At 39.7% G+C, this 23,054-nt stretch overlaps 1 protein-coding gene across 2 annotated transcripts in view; it reads left to right on the forward strand.

The window, feature by feature from the left end:
* cdc14ab (cell division cycle 14Ab) overlaps positions 1-21,171 on the forward strand; it is a 145,247-nt gene extending 124,076 nt beyond the window's left edge. The window contains exons 12-16 of one of the 2 annotated variants that reach the window (XM_078218227.1): positions 1,834-1,949; positions 4,202-4,249; positions 7,339-7,464; positions 13,522-13,843; positions 19,073-21,171. In XM_078218227.1, coding sequence (XP_078074353.1) covers positions 1,834-1,949; positions 4,202-4,249; positions 7,339-7,464; positions 13,522-13,843; positions 19,073-19,102 — 642 coding nt within the window. In that variant the 3' untranslated portion in view covers positions 19,103-21,171. Of the gene's footprint in view, positions 1-1,833; positions 1,950-4,201; positions 4,250-7,338; positions 7,465-12,841; positions 12,966-13,521; positions 13,844-19,072 lie in introns of those variants that run through there. The other variant, XM_078218228.1, reaches the window with a different exon arrangement.
* The last annotated feature ends 1,883 nt before the right edge of the window (positions 21,172-23,054 follow it).

The raw sequence follows: 23,054 nt of genomic DNA on the forward strand, positions 1-23,054 counted from the left end.
ATCTCATCTCTGTCTGCAACCACAAGCATTAATCTCTCAATCCCTGCCCTCTGGTCGTCTTTTCTTCCCCAACAAGCTCCCATGTCCAAATCTCTCTTTCTTGGTTCTCCCATTTTCCCCATTACCCTGCCACAAGTCCCTTGACCTGACCCCCAGATCTCCTCTCCCTACATACTTTATCATCTTTGAGCCCTCACACCTCTTTGCTCTGTTCCTCCCTCATTGTAGGTGCTAGTCCTCCACTGATGGGAAGGTGACGACATTGTGTGGGGTGGCTGCTACTGTAGCATATAATGTAAAAGATGTAATGCTGCCATGTTATTAGAGGCAGTGCTTGCGAGATTCCTGTTCCATTCCAGGAGAGACAGCACATCCTCAGCACAGTGAAACTGAGCCACAGGATGTGTTTGACATCCTTGGTCTAAACCTTGAAATTGTAAGATAATGTAAAGATGCATTTGTCACCTGCCATAACATCACATTCGAGTCAGATTGGCTCAAATACTTTTCTGAAACATTTTTTTTGAAAACAATAGCATTAAAAATTAGTGTGTTTGGAATGTATCGATCAAGGTATAGTAAGGGGAAGTATGAATTAGCAATTGAGGAAGATCACAGGAAGGAGAAGTATGAATTGCTAATTGGGAAAAGGCAATCAGAAAACCCCTTTTGGTAAAACAGAGTAAATAGTAAAATCAGCTGCCATCTTGTACTGCCACTAGCCAAAGAGTTGACACTTAAAGAAATCAGACTTTTAATATAAACAAAAGGTACAACAGTCATGTAATTCATATTGTTACGTTTGTCCAAAGAGTTGTTCTGTGTGTTTATTCATGTGCTTACACTCCCTAGAACGTCATCTCCCTCAGTGTAATACAGGACATACAGAGGATGTAGCTTGCAATATTGAATTGTGGCTGCTCAGTGATTGGCTAATCTTGGGGTTGGATATGTATTTTAAAAGCATTTAAATACACCCCTAATTTTCAGATTGGGAAAAACAAAAAAGTCTTTATTCCACATTGCAGCATTCGGTTTAGGAATTTGATTAATTGGGAAAAGAGGGGTGAACATTCTCTGACAGTTGTCATCATTCCATAATTCCATGTGGTGGTCTGCGGGATCTTGATGGATCTTATGTAATCTTGTATGTTAATGCCTTGGATGAAGAAATATAGAGTTACATCAATCACCAAGTTTGCAAATGGCTCAAGTTACATTGCACAATAGGTTGTGCAGATGGAACAGGATGATAAAAAAGTAAACTGCACAAACGGTAGACTTGAGTTCAGTGCGAGGTTATCCACTTTGGATGTGAGAAAGATGAATTGGGGTATTTTCTTTGAGAGACTAGGAGCTGCGGAGGAACAAGAGCATTTGGGTGTCCATATACACGTCACTAAAAGCTCATGCACAAGTACAAAATAAATTATCAAAAAGGCAAATTGGCCACTTGCTCTGGGGAAGTAAAATGATCCCATGATCTTAATGAATGACAACTGTACTAGAGGGCTAAATAGGATATTATTGTTCCTATATTCCCAGAGTTAAACCCCCATTATCAAGGTAATTGGCACTGCTATTTGTTCTCTATTCTCTCATCCCATGTTTCAGTCCCTGGTGTTGTTTCTTCATGACCACAATCTAGAACCTGAACTATCTGCACAGTGCAGGCAATCAGCTGGTATGATAATTGCTCCCCTACCCCACTTTCCAACTATATCTCCAACACTGTTCAGTTGCTGTCTTCTTTTATGTTAAAGTGATGTTTCTTTTACATTTGAAGCCTCCCCCACAAAATGTAAAGAGCACTTAGTTCTGTTTTTTTTAAAGAACAATTACGCAGAAGATGGAAGTCCAACAACAACAAATTGTATGACTCAGGGAGATAAACTTCGTGCCTTGAAGAGTAGGAGACAACCGCGATCAGCAACAACAGGAACATTAAGGTAATGTATATGATTTATGCATCACAAAACTATGTGCAATAAAATCCTAAAAGTGGGCATAAAATATTCAGGAAACTTTAGGGAAGAATTTTGAAGACATTGTCTTGTTGACATTTACATTTTTTAACTTTAGAGTACAATGCCTTTTTTTTTTAGGGCTATCAGATGCATACATTTTGGTGTTAACTCTAAAATGATCAATATTCTTGTATATAAAAAACAATTAGTGGACTGTAAAATTGTCCCTTTACTCAAACTTTTATCATCTGTAAAATGTAACGCCAACCAGTTTTAGATATGGTAGTTTCAACATTGTACTGAATTGCATCAGGTATGTAGTACAGAAACAAGCTATTGAGCTTAACTGGTCTATGTCAGCGTTTATGCTCCACATGAGGTTTCTGTCCAGAGCAGTCCAGGCAGCAGAACCATATCTTCAGGAGCTCGATACACCACTTGACAACTGACCAGGTGGACGCATGTGCCTCTTTGTAGCAGGTCCCGGCAACAGTCTCGGGCCTCCCCACTGGCATCATCAGCGAGTCAGCCTTGCCCTCTATGAGCCATCCCAGCAGCCTCAGGTGGTCCTTGAGCCCGGGGATGTCCGAGCTCTGCGAGATGAAGCCATCGTGCATGCTGCCTGGGTGGCATGCATGCACGTGCATGATGTTCAGAAGGCAGTCACACTATCTGGACGTTGAGTGAATGGAACCCCTTCCAATTGATGAAGGGCATCCCATGGTTGTACAGTTCCCGCAGGGCGACGTGCGTGTTGTCAATAGTCTCCTGCAATAGCATCCCAGTGATGTCAGTGAAGCCTGCAACTCGAGCATCCTCTTGGGCCTGCCCACATCAAATTGGATGTAATTGCCTGCCCTGTCATACAAGGCATCCATAACCTCACAGATGCACTTGTGCAGAGGACTGCGAGATACCACCAAGTTTTCCGTTGGAGGCCTGGAAGGACCCGATGGCATAAACATTGAGGGCCACAATGACCTTTGACCTCCAAAAGGAGTATATAAGAATATCTCCAGAGGTGATAAGGTCAGTGACAAGTCCTGGAACCAATGGCTAGATGCTTAGTCATGAGGTCATGATGTAGGAGGAAGTGCCCAAGAGTTGACGCTCAGCCTCTTGAGTAGACATCAGTGTGCCAGACAACATCCTTGTCATCAGGTTTGGTAACATTGTCCCCCAACCCTGCACAGCTCACTTCAGCCTCCTTCCCAAAATCCACGAATAGGATTGCCCTGGTAGACCCATCGTATCAGTCTGTTCCAGACCCATGGAACTCCCTTCTTCCTGTCCTGGCTCCATCCTCTCTCCTCTTGACCAGTCTTTTTCCACCTATATTTGTGATTCCTCTGATGCCCTATGTAATATCACCTCTGAAGATATTCCCTCCACAGCTTCCAACCTCATAGTTCAAAGAATTATCCTCCGCTATTTGAGTTCAACAACTTTAGATTGTGACTTTGCTCCTGCATTTTGGTTTTTTTTTGATACAAAACAACTTTTGTCCCAATGCAACACCCCTGCCCTCCGCCCTCCCCTGTGGATAAAATTCATATGTAATTTATCAAGTCCACGAGACTGAGTACTCGAGATTAAGAATGGCTGCAATGATCATCCATGAGCCCAATTGTTTTGATACAAAACTTACAAACAGAAAAAAGTCAAGTTTAAGATATCATGAATAATTCCATCGCTTGGATAGTTCTCCAAAAGTTTTAATACCATTTCCTGGTGAAGTGCATGCCACTTTCCTTTATCATTTTGCAGTCTACCACTTAAAGGAAAGATAGTTACTTAAAATTGCAACTATTTCAGGAAATAGTATGTTTTCATGCACTATTGAATGCTTTGTTAAAATGCAGCAGCTGCACAAATAATTCGTTTTCCTGTCCTTTCATCTTGTTCCCTGAAGTAGGGTTGCACTTTCTTTTTCAGAAAAATTGTTACAATTTGCATAAAGAAGCACAATTGAAGTGGAATAGATGATGTCATTTTCTATCCTTAACATGTTTGCTAATGTTTCTTCAAAGGTGACTACTGTGTACATTGTGGTGATCAAAGAACTGTTCTTAGTCTAATTTCAAAAATAATATAGTTAAGTGATTTAGCAGAGACTAATGATCAGTAGCTCCCATTTTCCTGCTTGGAACGAAGCAACATTTGAATTTTTAATTTTTCTGAATGTCTATTATTCTGAAAATATATTTTAAAATTTATTAACTGTTATTTTATAGGTTAGATGATATGAAAATTCATTCAAGATCTCCTTCACAACCATTCAGGTAAGCAGACATGTTTAATTTTTGTAGTTTTTCCAGGTTAGCTATGTTTTTAAATGAAAATGCAAGTTACCACAAAAAATATAATAGTGGATAATGAGTTGAACTCTTTATTTATATTTTTTTTAAAGTTAGCTACCTCCAACTGGCCAAAGATAATTAAAGCAATGAAATTTCATTTCCAAGTCCTCCAGTTTCCTTCCACAATTCAAAGATATGGATGTTGGATGGATTGGCCATGCTAAATTTCCCCTTGGTGTCCAAAGATGTTTAGGTTAGGTGAATTAGCCATGGTAAATATGCCTGGCATTTCCATGGCATGACTGTTATTTGCCCCATATGAGCCCAAGCCTGCACATTGTCAGGGTCTTGCTGCATTTGGGCATGACTCCAGGGTCATGAACGATGATGAACATTGTACAGTTGCCAGCGAACATTCCCACTCGGACCTTATGAGGGAAAGAAGGTCATTGCTGAAGTAGCCGAAGATGGCTGGATCCAAGGTAATTCTGCAGTGATGTCCTGGAGCTGAGATATCTGACCTCCAACAACCACAATCATTTTCCTCATGTTAGGTATGACTCCAAACAGTGGAAGTTTTTCTATCGACTCCAGTTTTGCCTGGGTTCCTTGTTGGCACACTTGCTCAAATGCAGCCTTGATATCAAAAACAGTCACTCTTGCCTCACTTCAGGTGTTCAGCTCTTTTGTCCAAGTTTGAACCAAGGCTATAATGAGGTCAGGAGCTGAGTGACCCTGGCAGAACCCAAATTGAGCATCTGTTAACAGGCTATTGCTAAGCATCCCTAGCGATAGCCCTGTTGATGACTCCTTCCATTAATGTACTGATGATTAAGAGTAGACTAATGGTGATGGAATTGGCTGGGTTGGATTTATCCTGCTTTTTGCGTACAGAACATAGTGGGCAATTTTTCACATTGCTGGGTAGATGCCAGTATTGTAGCTGTACTGGAGCAGCTTGGCTTGGGACACAGCAAGTTCTGGAGCACAGGTCTTCAGTATTATTACTGAAACATTGTAAGGGTCCATAGATTTTGCAGTATCCGGTGCCTTCAGCCATTTCCTGATACCAGGTGGAGTGAATTGAATTGACTCCAGATTGGCATTAGTGACACTGAGGATTTCTGAAGGATTAAGCATGGAATTTAATCTTCCATGAATCTACTGATGGCAAACAACCCTAGTTCTTTACCACCTTCTCTCAACTGTACATATGATGTCAGACTGCTCTCTGTTTTGAAATCTTGGATCGGTTACAACTTCCGGCCATCAAAAGGAGTGAAGCTATTTTTTTTTTGCCTTGCATAGATGATACTTTCTTATCCTTTATCTCTAATTGCTTCCCTAGTTATTCTGCTGGAACCATCTACAAGATTGACATTTTGTAATCCTGAACTGAGCTTTAAATTCACGCTACACCTATGGCCTCTGATAGAACATGCTGACTTCAGTTTCGCTGACTCTGAAGTCCTTGTATGCCTCTTATCACTTCCAGATTTGACCATACAAATTCCTTGCTTTAGCTTTCCTTTCATGCTCTCCCCTCAACTCCTAGTTTGTCCAAAATGTTGCTTTCCTATTCCGCACATTCTCAATCTTTGGCCAAAGACGCCCACCTTCGCTGATCTCCTTTTGCTTTCTGTTACCTGTCATATTAAATTAACAATCTTTGTCCTTGCCTTTAAAGCCTTCAAAGGTTCTGCCTCACCTAACCCCTGCAAAGTCCTCAAGCCATAACATTTTCTGAATGTTTTATTCCTCTGACTTTCTCCTTTTGTTCATTTCTCTTATTTGCATCATGGTAGATCCATCACTTGTGTTTGATATGCTTTCTTGACCTCAGTGTCCATTCTGCAGCCATGTTTTCTAATACATCAGATGTCTTGCTTCTTGTCTAGGTGACCCATTTTAAGTAGCTACATGTAAAGTGGTTTTATGCCAGAAGCATTGTACAAATTCAATTTTCATTACTATGAATTGTGTTTTTTGCAGAAGGACCAGGGAACTAGGATTTTTAAAAGGGATAGGTTGATTGTTTCTTTCTGGCATGACCATAGGTAAAGCCAAAGAAGATTCTGTTTCCCTTCTTTTCTTCCTCATCCCCTCCAAAGTTCATATGGGATAGCTGCTAGCCTCCACTTGGCATTATCTATTTAAAAAATGGTTTAGAGGTGGATTTGTGAGCCAGTTGATAATTTTAAAATATATATCTTTATATTTGTATCAGAATATGGATGAAGCTGGCAACCTGTAAATATTGTCAATTCTTAATGGCCCAGAGAAGGTGGTGGTTAGCTGCCTTGGACCATTGCTGTGAGACCTTTGTGACTAGAGGTGAACTATGCATCACATTGCTCATCTACATCAGTTGAAGGGAAGATAATCCCCAAGATCTTGCATTATACAAATATCTTTCATGGCTTCAGGTATCACAATGTGCATTGTAGCCAATGAATTACTCTTGAAGTCACTGTTCTAATGTTGGTAACTTAACAGCCAATTTGTATGCAGCAAGATACCACAGGGCAATGTGATCACAACCAGATAATCAGTGTGGATATTTTCTGAGCTTTATTTTTAAACCAGTAAACCTGTAATAAGCTAATGGCTCAATCACATTTTATCAAGCTCAAATTAGAATTTTGAAAAATCCATGGATTGTTCAACAGACTGTCTTTTACTGTTTTTTTTAAGAACATTTGAAAATAAGCTTCAAATAATAAAACAATCTTGCTCTTTAGACTAGGATTTTCCAGCCCGTCACGCTGACAGAATCTTTGGGTCGAGCCCACAGCGGGTTCTCCAAATCAGGACCTGCAAGCTGCCATTAATTTCAGCAGAAGATCCCACCAGTGGTCTCATCTCCTCTGGGGAAAGCCTGCACCTGGAGGGCTGGGAAGTTCCTTTGGCCTTGGTGTTTTTGTTTTTATAAGTTATTTATTATGAAGATCATGTGAATTATCCTGAAGTTTAGTTTTAGAAAAATGAATGCATTGAATCAGAGCAAATAACTACTCTGTTCTTGACTATGGTAATTCAAGGTTTTTTAATTTTGTTGTCTGTTTTAACAGAGTCAATTCTTCAAGTACTAGCCAGGGATCAATGTCACCTCTGAAATCTTCAAAGATCTCGATGAATTACCCAAGTACTAGAAGAATTAGCAGAGGTTCCATGCCCATGAACAGTAATCTCAAAAGGTGAGGTTTTTGACATTACTTTGTTAAAAATACTATCTCAAACTTTTAATTACTTAGCATAGAAACTTAAACATTTCGCCTTCCTTTATCTAAATATAATTAAATTTACTTTCTAAGTTGATTTTTTTTTTCATCTGAAAAATTGATGTTTGGTCTTTTTTAACCTGAATTTTTTTTTAATTTTCCGGAATGTGGCTGTTGGAAGCAAGGCCTGCATTTATTGCCCATCCCTAGTTGCCCTTCAGAAGGTGGTGATGAGCTGCCGCCTTTAACCGCTGAAGTCCGTGAGGTGTAGGTACACTCAGTGCTGTTAGGGAGGGAATTCCAGGATTTTGACCCAGCAACATTGAAGGAATGGCAATATATTTCCAAGTCAAGATGGTGAGTGACTTGGAGAGGAACCTCCAGGTGGTAGTGGTGGTTCCAGGTTTTTGATCATGTCGTTCTAGATGTTAGTGGCCGTGTGTTGGGAAGGTGCTGCCGAAGGAACCTTGATAAGTTCCTGCAATGCATCTTGTAGATGGTACCCAATGCTGCCACTGTTTGTTGGTGGTAGAGGGATTGAATGTTTGTAGAAGGGGCAGTAATCAAGCAGGTTGCTTAATCCTGGATGGTGTCAAGCTATTTGAGTAGTGTTGGAGCTGCCTCATCCTGCCACTCCTGACTTGTGCCTTCTAGATGGTGGACAGCTTTGAGGACTCGGGAGGTGAGTTACTTGCTGCAGGATTCCTGATCATTGGCCTGCTCTTGTAGCCACGATATTTATATGACTAGTCCAGATAACAAGGACACCTATTTCAGACTCCTATTTATTGACTACAGCTCAGCCTTCAACACCATTATTCCCACAAAACTCATCTCCAAATTCTGTGGCCTGGGCCTTGGCACCTCCCTCTGCGACTGGATCCTGAACTTCCTAACTCACAGACCACAACACCGCCTCCAGGATCATTCTGAACACCGGTGCCCCACAAGTTCTCAGCCCCCTACTATACTCCTTATACATCTTTGACTGTGTGGCCAAATTCCCCTCCAATTCGATTTTTAAGTTTGCTGACCGTAGTGGGACAGATCTCAAACAATGACATGACAGAGTACAGGAATGAGATAGAGAATCTGGTGAACTGGTGCGGCAACAAGAATCTCTCCCTCAATATCAACAAAACGAAGGAGATTGTCATCGACTTCAGGAAACGTAAGGGAGAACATGCCCCTGTCTACATCAATGGGGACAAAGTAGAAAGGGTCGAGAGCTTCAATTTTTAGGTCTCCAGATCACCAACAACTTGTCCTGGTCCCCCCAAGCCGACACTACAGTTAAGAAAGCCCACCAACGCCTCTACTTTCTCAGAAGACTAAGGAAATTTGGCATGTCAGCTACGACTCTCCAACTTTTACAGATGCACCATAGAAAGCATTCTTTCTGGTTGTATCACAGCTTGGTATGGCTCCTGCTCTGCCCAAGTCCGCAAAAAACTACAAAAGGATGTGAATGTAACCCAATCCATCGCACAAACCAACCTCCCACCCATTGACTCTGTCTACACCTCTGGCTGCCTTGGCATAGCAGCTGGCATAATTAAAGACCCCATGCACCCCGGACATTCTCCTGCCGGGAAAAAGATACAAAAGTCTGAGGTCACGTACCAACCGACTCAAGAACAGCTTCTTCCCTGCTGCTGTCAGACTTTTGAATGGACCTACCTTGCATTACGTTGATCTTTTTCTACACTCTAGCTATGACTGAAACACTACATTCTGCCCTCTCTTGTTTCCTTCTCTATGAACAGTATGCTTTGTCTGCATAGCGCATAAGAAACAATATTTTTCACTATGTTAATACATGTGACAATAATAAATCAAATCAGTTACGCTTCTGGTCAATGATAGCTCCCAGGACATTGATAGTGGGGAATCAGCGATGCGAATACCATTGAATGTTAAAGGACGATGGTTGGATCCTTTCTTTTTGGACATGGTCATTGTCTGGCACTTCTTTGACGTAAACATTACTTGCCACTTGTCAGTCCAAGCCTGGATAGGTGTTTCTGCATTTGGACATGGACTGCTTCAGTATCTGAGGAGTCATGAATGGTACCGAATATTGTGCAGTCATCGGTGAACATTGCTATTTCTGACCGAAACCACTCAAGGTGGTTGGGCCTCAGGAACTACCCTGAGGAACACCTGCAGTAATGTCCTGGAGCACAATTTTCTTCTTGCAAGGTATGACTCCAACCAGCATTGAGTTTTCCCCAATTCCCATTGATTCCACTTTTGCTAGGGCACCTTGATGCCATACTCAGTCAAATGCTGTCTTAATGTCAAGAGCAGTCACCCTCACCTCACAGCTGGCATTCAGTTCTTTTATCCATGTTTGAACCAACCAGGAGCTGAGTGACCCTGGTGGAATCCAAATCTAGTAGGTTATTGCTGAGTAATTGCCGCTTGATAGTGCTGTTGATGACCCCTTCCATCACTTTACCGATGATCAAGCGTAAACTGATGGGGAGGTAATTGGCTGGGTTGGATTTATCCTGCTTCTTGTGTATAGGACGTACCTGGGCAATTTTCCATGCTGGGTGGATGCCAGTGTTGTAGCTATACTGGAACAGCTTGGCGAGAGGCGTGGCAGATTCTGGAGCTCAGGTTTTCAGTATTATTGTCAGAGGCCGTAGCCTCTGCAATGTCCAGTGCCTTCAGCTGTTTCTTGATATCATGTGGAATGAATCGAATTGGCTGAAGACTGACATCTGTAATGCTGGGGACCTCCAAAGGAGGCCAACATGGATCATCCACTTGGTATTTCTGGTTGAAAATTGTTATGAATGCTTCAGCCTTGTCTTTCGCACAGATGTTCATGGGCTCCTCCATTATTGAGGGTGAGGATATTTATGGGTCTCCTCCTCCAGTAGTTGTTTAACTGTGCACCAACATTCACAGCTGGATGTGGTAGGACTGCAGAACTTGGATCTAATCCTTTGGTTGTGGAAGTGCTTAGCTCTGTCTGTTACTTGCTTGGTGTTAATGATAGAGTGGGGAATATGCTGGGCCTTGAAATTACATTTTGTGGTTAAGTACAATTCTGCTGCTGGTGGCCTGCAGCTTCTCATGGATGCCCAGTCTTGAGTTGCTAGACCCAAGTCCATTCTAATTAGCACAGTCAGCGTAGTGCCACAGAACATGATGGCTGATATCCCCAATGTGAGATGAGATTTAATCTCCAAAAGAACTGTGCAGTGGTCACTCCTAACAATACTATCATGGGCAGAAGCATCTGCAGCAGGCAGGTTGGTGAGGATGAGGTCAAGTATGTCGTTCCCTCTTTGTTGGTTCCCTCACCACCTGGTACAGACCCAGTCTAGCAGCTATGTCCTTTAGGACCCGGCCAGCTCAGTCTGTGGTAGTACTGCTGAGCTACTCTTGGCGATGCACATTGAGGACTTTGTGCCAGAGGAGGTGGTAGAAGCAAGCACATTAGCAACATTTAAGAGGCATCTGGATGGGTACATGAATAGGGAGGGAATAGAGGGATACAGACCGAGTAAGGGTAGGTTTTTTAGTTTGGTTAGGGCATCATGATGGGCACAGGCTTGGAGGGTTTGAAGGGCCTGTTCCTGTGCCGTACTTTGTTCTAAGACCCCCCACCCAGGGTACATTCTGTGCCCTTGCCACTCTGTGCTTCCCCCAAGTAGTGCTCAACATGGAGGAGTGCTGATTCATTAGCTAAAGTGGGGCACGATGCATGGTAATCAGCAGGAGGTAACCTTACCCATGTTTGACCTGGTGCCACAAGACTTCAAGACTCCCAGAGCAACTCTCTCCTGATAGTATACCACTGTGCTGCCGCCACCTCTGTTGGGTCTGTCCTGCAGATGGGACAGAACGTACCCAGGAGTGGTGATGGTGGTGTCTGGGACGTATCCCTAAGGTCTGATTCCACAAGAATGGCTGTATCAGGCTATTGCTTAACTAGCGTGTGGGACAGCTCCATCTGGTTCCGTTCCTTTTGTAGCAGTTGAGTGACTTGCTAGGCCATTTCAGAGGGGACATAAGAGTCGACCACATTTCTGTGGATCTGGAGTCACATGTAGGCCAGATCAGGTAATAACGGCAGATTTCCTTCCCTAAAGGGCATTAGTTAACTAGTTGGGTTTCTTATGACAATCAACAATGGTTTCTTTTAATTGAATTTAAATTCCACCATCTGCTGTGATGGGATTTGAACCTGGGTCCCTAGAGCATTACTCTGAATCTCTAGACTACTAGTCCAGTGACAATACTACTGTCAGTGATGTTTGGTTCTTGATATTCAGCTTTGCTCTTGAGTGTGTTTTAGAAATAGAACAGGAAGGTTTCTGATTCAACCCCCGATTTCTATGGTCCACCTGAATGTGGTTGTAATGGGGTGCAATATTAGTTTCCCAGGTTTGAAAGGGCAGCAGAGGTATGAATTGACAAGCCAGAATTCCTGCTCTAGTACTGTCCAAAAACCAGTTTAGTTTAGGGCATAATTAAGTCAATTCACAATAGTCTAAATGGCAAATTGACAATTCCAGACTCTCCAGCTCGCATGCAATGAGGCTACATCGACATGGTATCAGAGTTCAGAAAGTTCCTGTGTGATTAGATTCTAGTCAAGGATTAAAATGGAAGAAAGAAAAACATAGATGAGTTTGCAACTCCAAATTGGTTGACATAGTTTCCAGTGCATTTTTGCAGTTAACCCTGCCACTGTATTTTTGCTGTCGTGTAAACCTACATATTGAAATAGTTTTATATTGACAGCTCATTTTACTTCTCAATATCTCTAAAGCACTTCACATGCAATATATTATTTGGAGTATTATTACTTTCACTGTGTGGGAAAACATGTTTTGATACAAAATGTGTACACATGTAGGATTAGGTTTGTATAACCTCATCCGCAGAAGGACATTGTTGTGTCTCATGTGAGTTAGCCAAATGGAATAGGGGAAGATCACTTATGGACACTGTCCCTACAGAAACTTTCAGTGATCTTGTTTTCCCTTTCTCAACTTCTCTGCCCACTTCCCACATGCTGTGCACAAAAAAATAGACTTCCAGAATTAGTCATATATCCATTTCATTTTTTCCCTCATTTTTAATAGCAGTTACATCATGGAAGATTGTACATCATGATCTTTTGCAAAAGTGTTCTTTTTAAGTTTAAATGTCAGTTTTGCCTTTTGAGAGCTTTTGAGTTTATCAAGATAATTAATGGCTGCTTCCTGAGCAAGGTTTTAATTTTTTTGTTTGAAATTTATTCATTAGGATCTGTTAACCTGATTTTATTTGGCTTTGGTCAGTAATCCTCAGTTTGAGCTTCGTTAGTCTGTGGAATTGTCTTCCACAGAAAAACAGTGGAGGCTGAGTCGCTGAGTTATATTTTTGATGGGAGTTGAGTGTTGTGCGGGGAAGATGGGTAAGTGGAGTTGAGACCGCAATTCAATCAGCCATGTCCCTATCGAAATGGAGGAGTAGGCTTGAATGACCAAATGGCTGCCTACTGCTCCTAAATCCTCAATTCTTATTTACTAAACTCAGGAGTCAATCCATCTTTTTTGGTGAGTATTAAGGCAAATTGAAAGAAATAAAATTAAAAATACCCTTGAGGTATATTTTTAAATTTTGTAACTTTGTTTTCCCTTAAATGTTGCTTATGATAGTTGCAGGTTTTCTCATTATGATGGATTTACTTTGAGCTGTAGATCTTATTAATGCCTGAATAGCTGTCATTGCCTTTTTCTAGAAACCACATTTCTCAATGGGGCTGTCATAAATGTGACAGTTAAATAGTATAGTTTAACACTTAAAAATGTATATAATAGTGACCTGCATGTATAGCTATTGAATTTAATGATTAAGTTTAAGAGCCTAAAATGTTCGTGACCAAATTTTATAAAACCACTTTTTAGCATGCAACAGTATATTTCAATGTCTTTTCCTCATGCATGGCATTTTTGTTTCTTCATAAATGTATTTTTTTTCCATGTATATTATGTCCTGTTTTCCCCATTATCTGTTTCCATTTAGCTTCTCCGTAAACTCCAGGCTAGGCAGTTCACTAGGGAATCTCTATGCTGTCCTTGATGAAACCGAGAACGCTATGACATCAATTCCTAGGACAAGTTTTACATCTGGTTATCCCTCCTCCAACCAGCTGTATAGCAGTTCGCAGCTTCCTGCGAGATATTACCATGAACTGAACAACAACTACCACAGCAAATACAACAGTGGCACTACCTGCAATATTCCCATCAATAATTGTACCAGCCCGAAGGATGATTACAGCGGTAGATCCACCTGCAGTGGCCTTGGTCCTGTCACCATGCGATACCTAAGCCGTTCACACCCCGTAAGTTTGTGCTCTTGCACTTTCCAAGCTGTCATAAAAGATGTTTATGATTTTGCCATGTTTGAGGTGGAATGGGACCTTGTGTAACTTAATGGGAGTGACTGTACCAGGACTAAAGGGTAAAAAGTTGCTTACATCAGAATTCTATAAGGAATATGCTTGTCATGGCTTAACTGATCTCAGCCAAAGCAGCCGTGGAGGTATGATAATTTACCAAATTTCCACACCTGATTATTGTCCACTGACTACAACTGGAAATGTGGATATCAGTAATGACAGAATTGGGCTCCACAGTATTGCCTCTGAAGTCAGATGGCCTGCTAACACTCATCATCAAGCTCACACAAGGATTCGATATCAAAGAACTACTGAAATCCATGTCAAGTGCACCCCAGTAGAGAGTTTGAGAACATGGACAAAATTGGGAAGGGAGATATTAAAGATCAGGACTAATAATTTTACTTCCATTGGGCGTTTTATTCTGCTTTGCTTCACTGATTTCTATCTCACTATTGTAGTTTTATATCACAGCACTTTTTAATAGAATGGAAATTAAGTTACACTTCTCTCTTTAAACAGTTACTGTAGATAGTGGTAGGCATCGAGTGCGGTACACTCATAATTTAATGGAGGTACTTCTGTTATATATTCTAGCTCAAGAAGCTGCTTTAGGCAATTGTCTTTGTAGATTGAAGATCAAGTATGACAGTCTAAATATACTAAATAGATGCAAAAAGGTTTGTAAAGACCCACTCAATTCAAGGAGAGAAATATCTTGCATCAAATTGTTCTTTTACTTTGTTGAGCTGTCTTCTGTGAATATAGTTCTGGTTGAAAGAAATTATATGCTGCTCATTTTTCAGGGAATCATCAATTCTTGGATTGACTGCTTCAAACTGTGTGAATGATTTGACAATTGTAAATCTCCAAAATATATAGCCGTCAAATCATTTTATATGTAAAATAGAGGGAGGTCAGTTCATAATGCTATCCATACTCTAGAAAGATATTCCCAAGATTAAATGCAATATTTCTGTTGATTATGTACTAAAAGTCATGTAAATGTCTAAAGTTATTTAACACATTCTGAATCATGTTTTTTTACATCACATTTTTCTTTAATTTCAGAAAAAAATCAATGAATGTATTATTCATTTATTTTAAGTCATCAACCTTTTGGTGGACATGTGATCTGTTGTCTCCATCATAAGGTTTTATGGCTTGAAGCCTTAGATATTCTTCCATCACCATTGTTTTCCACTAGAAATAGAATACCACTTATCACAATTTATCATGCTTGTAATCTAGTATCTTACTAGGTGTTTGAAAGCATTATTTATGAAAAATGCTTATACTTTGCTTTTCGTGCATAACAGCTGCTATTCAAGTAGGAGTTGGAGATTTGCTTGGAAGTGGATTATTCCTCCGGGTTCAGTTTTGCAGCAACATCTATTCTGGCTTTGTCGTCTTTTCGCATCATTTTGGCCTTGCTAAAAGCTTAATGTGGGCTGAATCAAATGAAACATACTATACATTTTCAAAGTTTGTGTTGCTTGCACCCATAACAATCTTATGCTGGAAAATCTGCAATCTTTTATATTGATTCAAATCCTCTCTACCCGAAGCTGTGCCCACCCACACAACCTGGCCACACACTCAGTCTGAAGGGTGAGTTTCCAACAGTTGTCCATTCATGGAGTTTTGTCACGTGCACATGCATCTGTGGTTATATAATGCAACCTGACCTACAGTGACCAACAGTCAATTAAAGTCATTGACCAAGGTTGGTTTATCCTGCTGCAGCAGTTGGTTTAATTTCCGGTATAATTCAATCATTTTTCTGATAGCACGAGTAGGGAACTCCTAGCTCCTGTGCTTGCTGATATTTATTAGCTGCCAGTCAAGCAATGTCTTGATTTTTTAAATTCTCATTCAGTTTCAAATCCCCCTGTATCCTTGCCCCTCTATGTAATCTCCTCCAACTCTCCCAAGATTTTTGGGCCCTTCTAATTTTGTGCTTTCCCAATCATAATTGCTGCACTATCCATGGCCTTGTCTTCACTTGCCTACTCCTCAAGCTCTGGAGTTCCCTGCATATCCCTCTCTCTCTTGTTTTAAGCTCTTCCTTAATGTTGTATTTTCTTTTGATGGCCTGAAGTGGTCATTCCAATTGATTAAGTTGACTACAATGAGAACTAATTTTCCATGCAATATTATTCATATTTCTATGGTGCAGAAGTCTGTAGTACCTATCATTTTGACAATAATGAAGAAAATAAATCCCACACAACAACGAAAACCGTCTACTTTGTGCATTTGCTGTGATAAAAGGGTTAAAGTGCACATGTATACATACCCCATGTGAATGTGTATTGAGATTGTGCCACATGACTGCCTAGTGCTCTTATTTATTCCTAATCAAAAGTGCAATTCACATGACTAATGAATTGAACAGCATTGCTTCAAGCATTAGACTTGTTAAAATAAATTGTACGAAACCTTTCACTCATACAGTAATATTTTCTTGAGACTTTGTCAGGTTTAAGTTTCTGCATTGTCCTCTCTTTTTCATTATTTTTATATGCAGCTTGTAAAATATGTTATGTCACTGAAGACTCTGGCTCCAGTGCATCTGTCATTCAGGTACATTGCCATCTGAGCATTTTTTTAAAAACTGTTCTACCGTTGGAAAGTGTTCAGGTGTAAACTTGTCCTGTGTATTTTGTTTTATAGAACGTATTATTTGTTTTGCAGAATCTTTGCTTCCTGTACTAAAAAGAATGGATGATTGCTGAGGCAGATTTTTGATTTGTTTGGCTGTAAAACCTTGAGTAACAATACGGGTTATAGGATTTATTTGTGTTTAATATAGTAAAGACTCATTCTACTTATGCCATCTTGCTGCTAATGAGTGTTTCTCTCTGCTCTGTTTGCAATACCACTACATAGTTATCTAACGCTTTCACAAAATACTGTAATCTATTAGCTCATTCTCTGGTTCCAGTTGGGCTCAGCTTTCCTACCTTCCACTTAGCATAACAGTAGAATTCATTTCTATGCAAGAGGAATGTTAACTATCTGTCTTCACTGTAATCATTTCCATGCTTTGTTACATGTTTGGATTTTTAAGTTGTGTTCCTTTAGTTTCAGCATTGCTACCCACTCTCAGGATTACAATTTGTGCCTCTAAAAGCCACTGTGACATTAAGTAACCAGTAGCTATGCAAGTTTAGCAATACCATGAGGTCTCAGCCCTTGTAACTACTTGTTCTACTTTATGTATTATGTGCCACCTCTTCTCTTTAACTGGCAGCTAAAAGAATAGCCATCAGACTATGATTCAGGCTGTAAAATTAGGCAAGTTTTCTTTCTTTCAATAAAAGAGAGACTTCATTTATATTAGCATGTTTCACGACCACCAGACATCTCCACCTGCTTCATAGCATATGAAATACTTTTGGAGAATAGTAGCTGAAATGGAGCAGCCAGTTTGCGCGCACAATCCCACAAACAGAAATGCAATAATGACCAGATAATCTGTTTTTGCAATGTTGATTGAGGGATAAGTGTCGCTATGACACTGATAACAAATCTGCTCTTCAAAATAGTGCTGCAGGATTTTTTACATCCATCTGAGCAGGCAGATGGGACCTCACCACTTTAATGTCTCATCAGAAAGATGGCACCTCCAATAGTGCAACACTTTCTGCACTGGAATGTCAGCCTTGATTCCCCCCCCCCCCCCCCCCCCCCCCCGCTCCTCTGGAGTGGAATCTAAACTCAGAACCTTGTGACTTAGTCAAGAGTACTACCAACTGAGCCACAACTGGCATTCAAACAGCATAAACCTATAAATAAGCACACCAAGACAAATGGCTTCCTTTTGTGCTATATCATTTTTAGTCTATGAAATGGAGCATATATCCTTCAGTATTCTCTTCTTGTGTAAAAGAAACACTCCCTCTTGTGCTAACTTCAACATAAAATTGGCCAGTGGAAAAAACAGTTGCTACTTATGTAGTTCTACTGTACCATTGAGCCTTTTGTCGATTTTTAAGTTGCTCTTGGTGAACTGAATACAGGTAGTCAAGTATGAGTGCACAATCAGAAGCTCTAGGCTAGTGTGCTTGCCCTTCACAAAGGGATTGCAAAGAATTATAGATTCTCACTCTGTCCTGGATTTGACTTGTATCTTTATTTAAGGTATTGCAGTCAGTCAAATGTTTACCTTAAACATCCCTTTCTTTTTATTATTTGATCCCCTTCTAAGAAACTGACCACTGATCAAACTTTGATTGCAAAAGATTATCTCTTGTGCCCATAGCATATTTAACTATGGTGATTCCCAAATAAACCGCCTTTAAACTCATTACTTTTAGCATATTATTTGTATTCTGATTGCAGAGACAACTGAACACTAACCAATTTTAATCCTATATGCTGTTACCAATTTATGTTTTGTTAGACTTTGTATTTGCTTGTGCTTTAAGAATGAGCTAATTAAATGAATGAGGAAAGGTGAAGCAAAACTGCTCCTGTTTGAGGATATTAAGTTTCAATCATTAATGAAATTACATTATATAGTTCAGAAACACAATTGCTGTTGTTGCTCATTTTAGATGTAATTATAAAGGATTTGCTTAATTAGTAAATGTAACTAAGACGCCTAAATACCTTAATTAGTATTATCTTGCCTCTCCCTTTCCCATTTTTCTTCAATTTCCCTTCTCAGTAGAAGTTACTGATTTCTTACCACGGTATAATTTCAGAGTTGGCAGATATCCGTGGGATACCCAAGCAGCTGTTTAACAATTGGATATTTGGGGATATCAAAGCCAAGTCCTGTCATTTCCTTGTCCAACGTCCATTTTTATGCACAGATTCCTGAGTGACTCAAGCAAGAGTTCTTTCCATTTTTAAAAAAAATTCCCCATCTCCTCTGTCAGCAATTCCATCCAGGGTATTGAGACTGATTAATTATACAGTGCCCCTAACACTGAACCTGGCTGGAATTGATATTGGGATCAAACTGTAGGCCTTCCTGGTATGTGAGATTGTACTGAGTGATGAGGATAACCAATACATTCTTGATGTTTATGCGAAGCGTGAACTACTTCTTTAATATACAGTACATTGATTTCATTCGATCACTATCATCTGCTTTAATTTTTCCTATAACATCCAGTAGAAATGTAAATGTTCTTAGCTGAAGTTATTTTTCTTTTGCAGTCACTTCAATCTGAATATGTTCAATACTAAAGCATCCCTACTTCGCTGAAAATGGAATATATTGTGGCTGAAAAAGCAAAGAAACTGAAGTGAAGACTAATCTTCCTGGGCTAGAAACTAGACAACCTTAATGTTTAAAGATTTGTAAATGGCCAGTAATTGCTGCATTGCATTGGCAGTACTTTTGAGAAGGACTTTTTTGCAGTTTGCATCCAGTATTGGGAGCTGATAAATCAAAAGTAATGCAAAACTTTAAGATTCCAGTTGATGGCTACTTTTTTTTTGTTGTACTGTTATTTATGGGAATTTAACGTTTAAAATTTTAAAACGACTAAAATGTAACTATCATGTGATGCTTGGCAGCTGCAATTCTTTGTGTTGTTTTACCAGCACCATTCTCACCAGTAGTACAAATCCTTGTGTCACAAGCTGGTTCATGGTGTTACAGGTCTTGGTGATGGTGCTGAGGTAAGCAATCGACAGCTCGTTGTTAGTGCAAATAAGGCCAGGCTTTATAACTTTGGACTCTTGCAAAGAACCCTGTGGTGTCCTGAATGAAAGTTAAATTTTGGGCGTGAGCCACTTAAAAGGTGTGTTATAGAAAAGGACATGTGGAAAGAGCTTCTGTACCTGTTTCACAGCTTTAAATTGTAACCTAGTAGCTGTAGCAGTGGAGATTAGAGGCCCAGGAATCTGGAAGTTTGAGTTCTAGTTTCAGCTGTCACCTGCACTTTCGGCACTGATTGTCACTCATTCTAACCAAGTTGTTTAATGAAGTATCTTGTGCCAACAATATCTTTCATCTTGTGCCTGGAGAGGCACTCACTGAAGGAAGCATTGATGTTGGCTGTGAGGAAGTCCATTGTTCAAACTGCTGCAGCCTTCTGGCCAAGTAAAACAAACCCAAAAATTGGGCATTGGGATAAAAGGAAGAATGAGGTTTAGTGTAGAAAATGAAATTAAATATGAACATAAACTATGATCCCAAATTCGATGGTCAGAAATCGGTGATGGCTTATTTTCTCCTATTGTTTAGAAGAGTACTCGAATAAGAACACAATATAACGTTTTAAACATTTCTGATGCAGTTGCATTTTAAATACAAAAGATGGTTATATACAGCTTTTTTAAAAATAAAAGGCTGAATTTACAACTGTTAAACGGTCACACCAGGTCCTATTTTGAACTGTTAGTTAAAATATAAAAACATCTCTCAAACCTATTGTAAATGTACAGCTATGTTTTAATGTAAAGTGTGAAATTTGACACTTGTATGCAAAGTCAACTTGGATTTATTTTTGGTTCCAAGACCAGCTTTATAAATTTTTTAAATTATTTTCATTTTGATAGATATATATATTTGGTATCCTAAATAAAAGTATTGTGCTTTCCCTCTTCATCCCAGTGTTCTAATGTATTGACATTTCAGTGCTATGGTAAAAGTACCATTCAGGTAATGGTGATAAAATTCAAAAGTAACTTTCTTTAATCTGTTCTTTATAAACTGTGTATAATTCAAAATATGGAAGTTTTGACAGCATTGTATAATATTTTTTCAGTAATTCGAAGTCTATAATGTCCATATTTTGAAATAAATTACTTCTGTTGATAAAGTGACAGCTATTTGTAAAGATACTTCAGAAAAATCCATTAAATTGGTAGTTTAAACTAACCAGGTCTCTTGGAATGTGTGAGGCAAAGCCTTTTGATTTTTAAAAATATTGGTTTTAAAGAAATATTTTGTAAATTAACTTGAACAAAATCTTGTTTGTAGTGTTATCAATATATTAAAAGTATTTTAATATAATTGCAGCTGTCAAAAGAATCATTGTGAAGAGTTTGTTTATAGTATACTTATTGTAATATTTGCTGTTTGAAATGATGGTTGTACATTTTAACAGTACATATGGGCAGCAGAAATGTTTTGTCAAGATTCTACCTCTTGAAAAGTTATGTTTGGAAGATATAGAGCTTAAAAGCACATATATTTTTCATGCTGTGTATAACAGAGTTTTTAAAATGTTTATACTTATCTTTCTAACTATAGGCCAGTATTCCTTTAATTGTATCCAAATAATTAAAGTTTCATTTCAATTATTAAGTAAATGTGTCCTGTGTTTACTTTTGCTGTTTCATTAACACTGTCTACTGTTGGCTACTATCTTTAGAATTTCAGTGAATAAATTTAGTTGCCTGGAAATCAATTGCAGTGATGTATATTCATATCATTTAATGAGGTCTGGTACACTGCAGCCTTGCTAACTGCTTGGCCTAGGTAATTCAACCCTCCAGCCTGTTCCACCATTGACGTAGATCATGGTTGATCTGTAGTATCTTAACCCCATCTAACCTTCATGGTCTTAATACCCTTGTCTAATCTATTATCCCACTTCTAAAATTTTTGTTCTTTCCATATTTTTGAGGCTATGCTCCTTTTGGTCTGAACTTTAATATAGCAAAATGTCCAAAGGTATTGCACAGGAACATAGTCAAATATTGATAGAGCCACAGAGATAGTAGTTTAAAAGGTGATCAAAAGGCTGGTTTTAAGAAGCTTCTAAAGAGGAGAAGCCAGCAAGTTCAGGGAGGAAATTGCAGAATTTGGGACATAATACAACTATAGAATTGGAAGGAGGTGGCCACTGAGAAAGACAGGCATGATAGAGGATTTTGAACACAGATGAGAATTTTCTGGGAGCCAATGTAAGTCAAAGTGGTGATAATTGAACATGATTTTGTGCAAGTTAGGATACAGACTTTAGAGCTTTAATTTCAGATTAAATGAAGTTTATGGATGTTAGAAACTAGATTGGACAGCTGATGGGATGAGATGGAGGTGAACTGTCATGGTGATGGAGAGGAAATAACAGATGGAGCTCTGGAGGAATACAGAGAGAGTAAGAAAGAACTCAAACGGGGAGTTAGAAGGGCAAAAAGAGGTCACGAAATGTTCTTGGCAGATAGGATTAAGGAGAATCCTAAGGCATTTTATTCATATGTTAGGAACAAGAGAGTTGTCAGGGAAAAAGTCAGACCTCTCGGGGACAAAGGAGGGGAATTATGCTTAGAACCCAAGGGAATAGGGGAGATCCTAAATGAATACTTTGCATCGGTATTCACAAAGGCGAGGGACTTGTTGACTGGGAGTGTCTCAAAGGGAGATGTTGACCCGTTAGAGAGAATCTCCATTACAAGGGAGGAAGTGTTAGGTTTTTTAGGTAACATTAAAACTGACAAATCCCCAGGGCCTGATGGCATCTATCCTAGACTGCTCAGGGAGACAAGAGATGTAATTGCTGGGCCTCTGACGGAAATCTTTGTCTCTTCATTGGACACAGGTGAGGTCCCTGAGGATTGGAGGATAGCGAAAGTGGTACCGTTATTTAAGATGGGTAGCAGGGATAACCCGGGTAATTATAGGCCAGTGAGCTTGACGTCCATGGTAGGGAAGTTGTTGGAGAGGATTCTTAGATACAGGATGTATGCGCATTTAGAACGGAACAATCTCATTAGTGACAGACAGCATGGTTTTGTAAGAGGGAGGTCGTGCCTTACAAATTTGGTGGAGTTTTTTGAGGAAGTGACAAAAACGGTTGACGAAGGAAGCGCCGTGGATTTCGTCTATATGGATTTCAGTAAGGCATTTGACAAAGTCCCTCACGGCAGGTTGGTTAAGAAGGTTAAGGCTCATGGGATACAAGGAGAGGTGGTGAGATGGGTAGAAAACTGGCTTGGCCACAGGAGACAGAGGGTAACAGTTGAAGGGTTCTGTACTGGGACCTCTGCTATTTGTGATATATATAAATGATTTGGAAGAAGGTGTAACTGGTGTTATCAGCAAGTTTGCGGATGACACGAAGATGGCTGGACTTGTGGATAGCGATGAACATCGTCGGACAATACAGCAGGATATAGATAGGCTGGAAAATTGGGCGGAGAAATGGCAGATGGAATTTAATCCAGATAAATGCGAAGTGATGCA

This window comes from Mustelus asterias, chromosome 8 (genome assembly GCF_964213995.1).
Source record: "Mustelus asterias chromosome 8, sMusAst1.hap1.1, whole genome shotgun sequence".
NCBI lineage: Eukaryota > Metazoa > Chordata > Chondrichthyes > Carcharhiniformes > Triakidae > Mustelus > Mustelus asterias.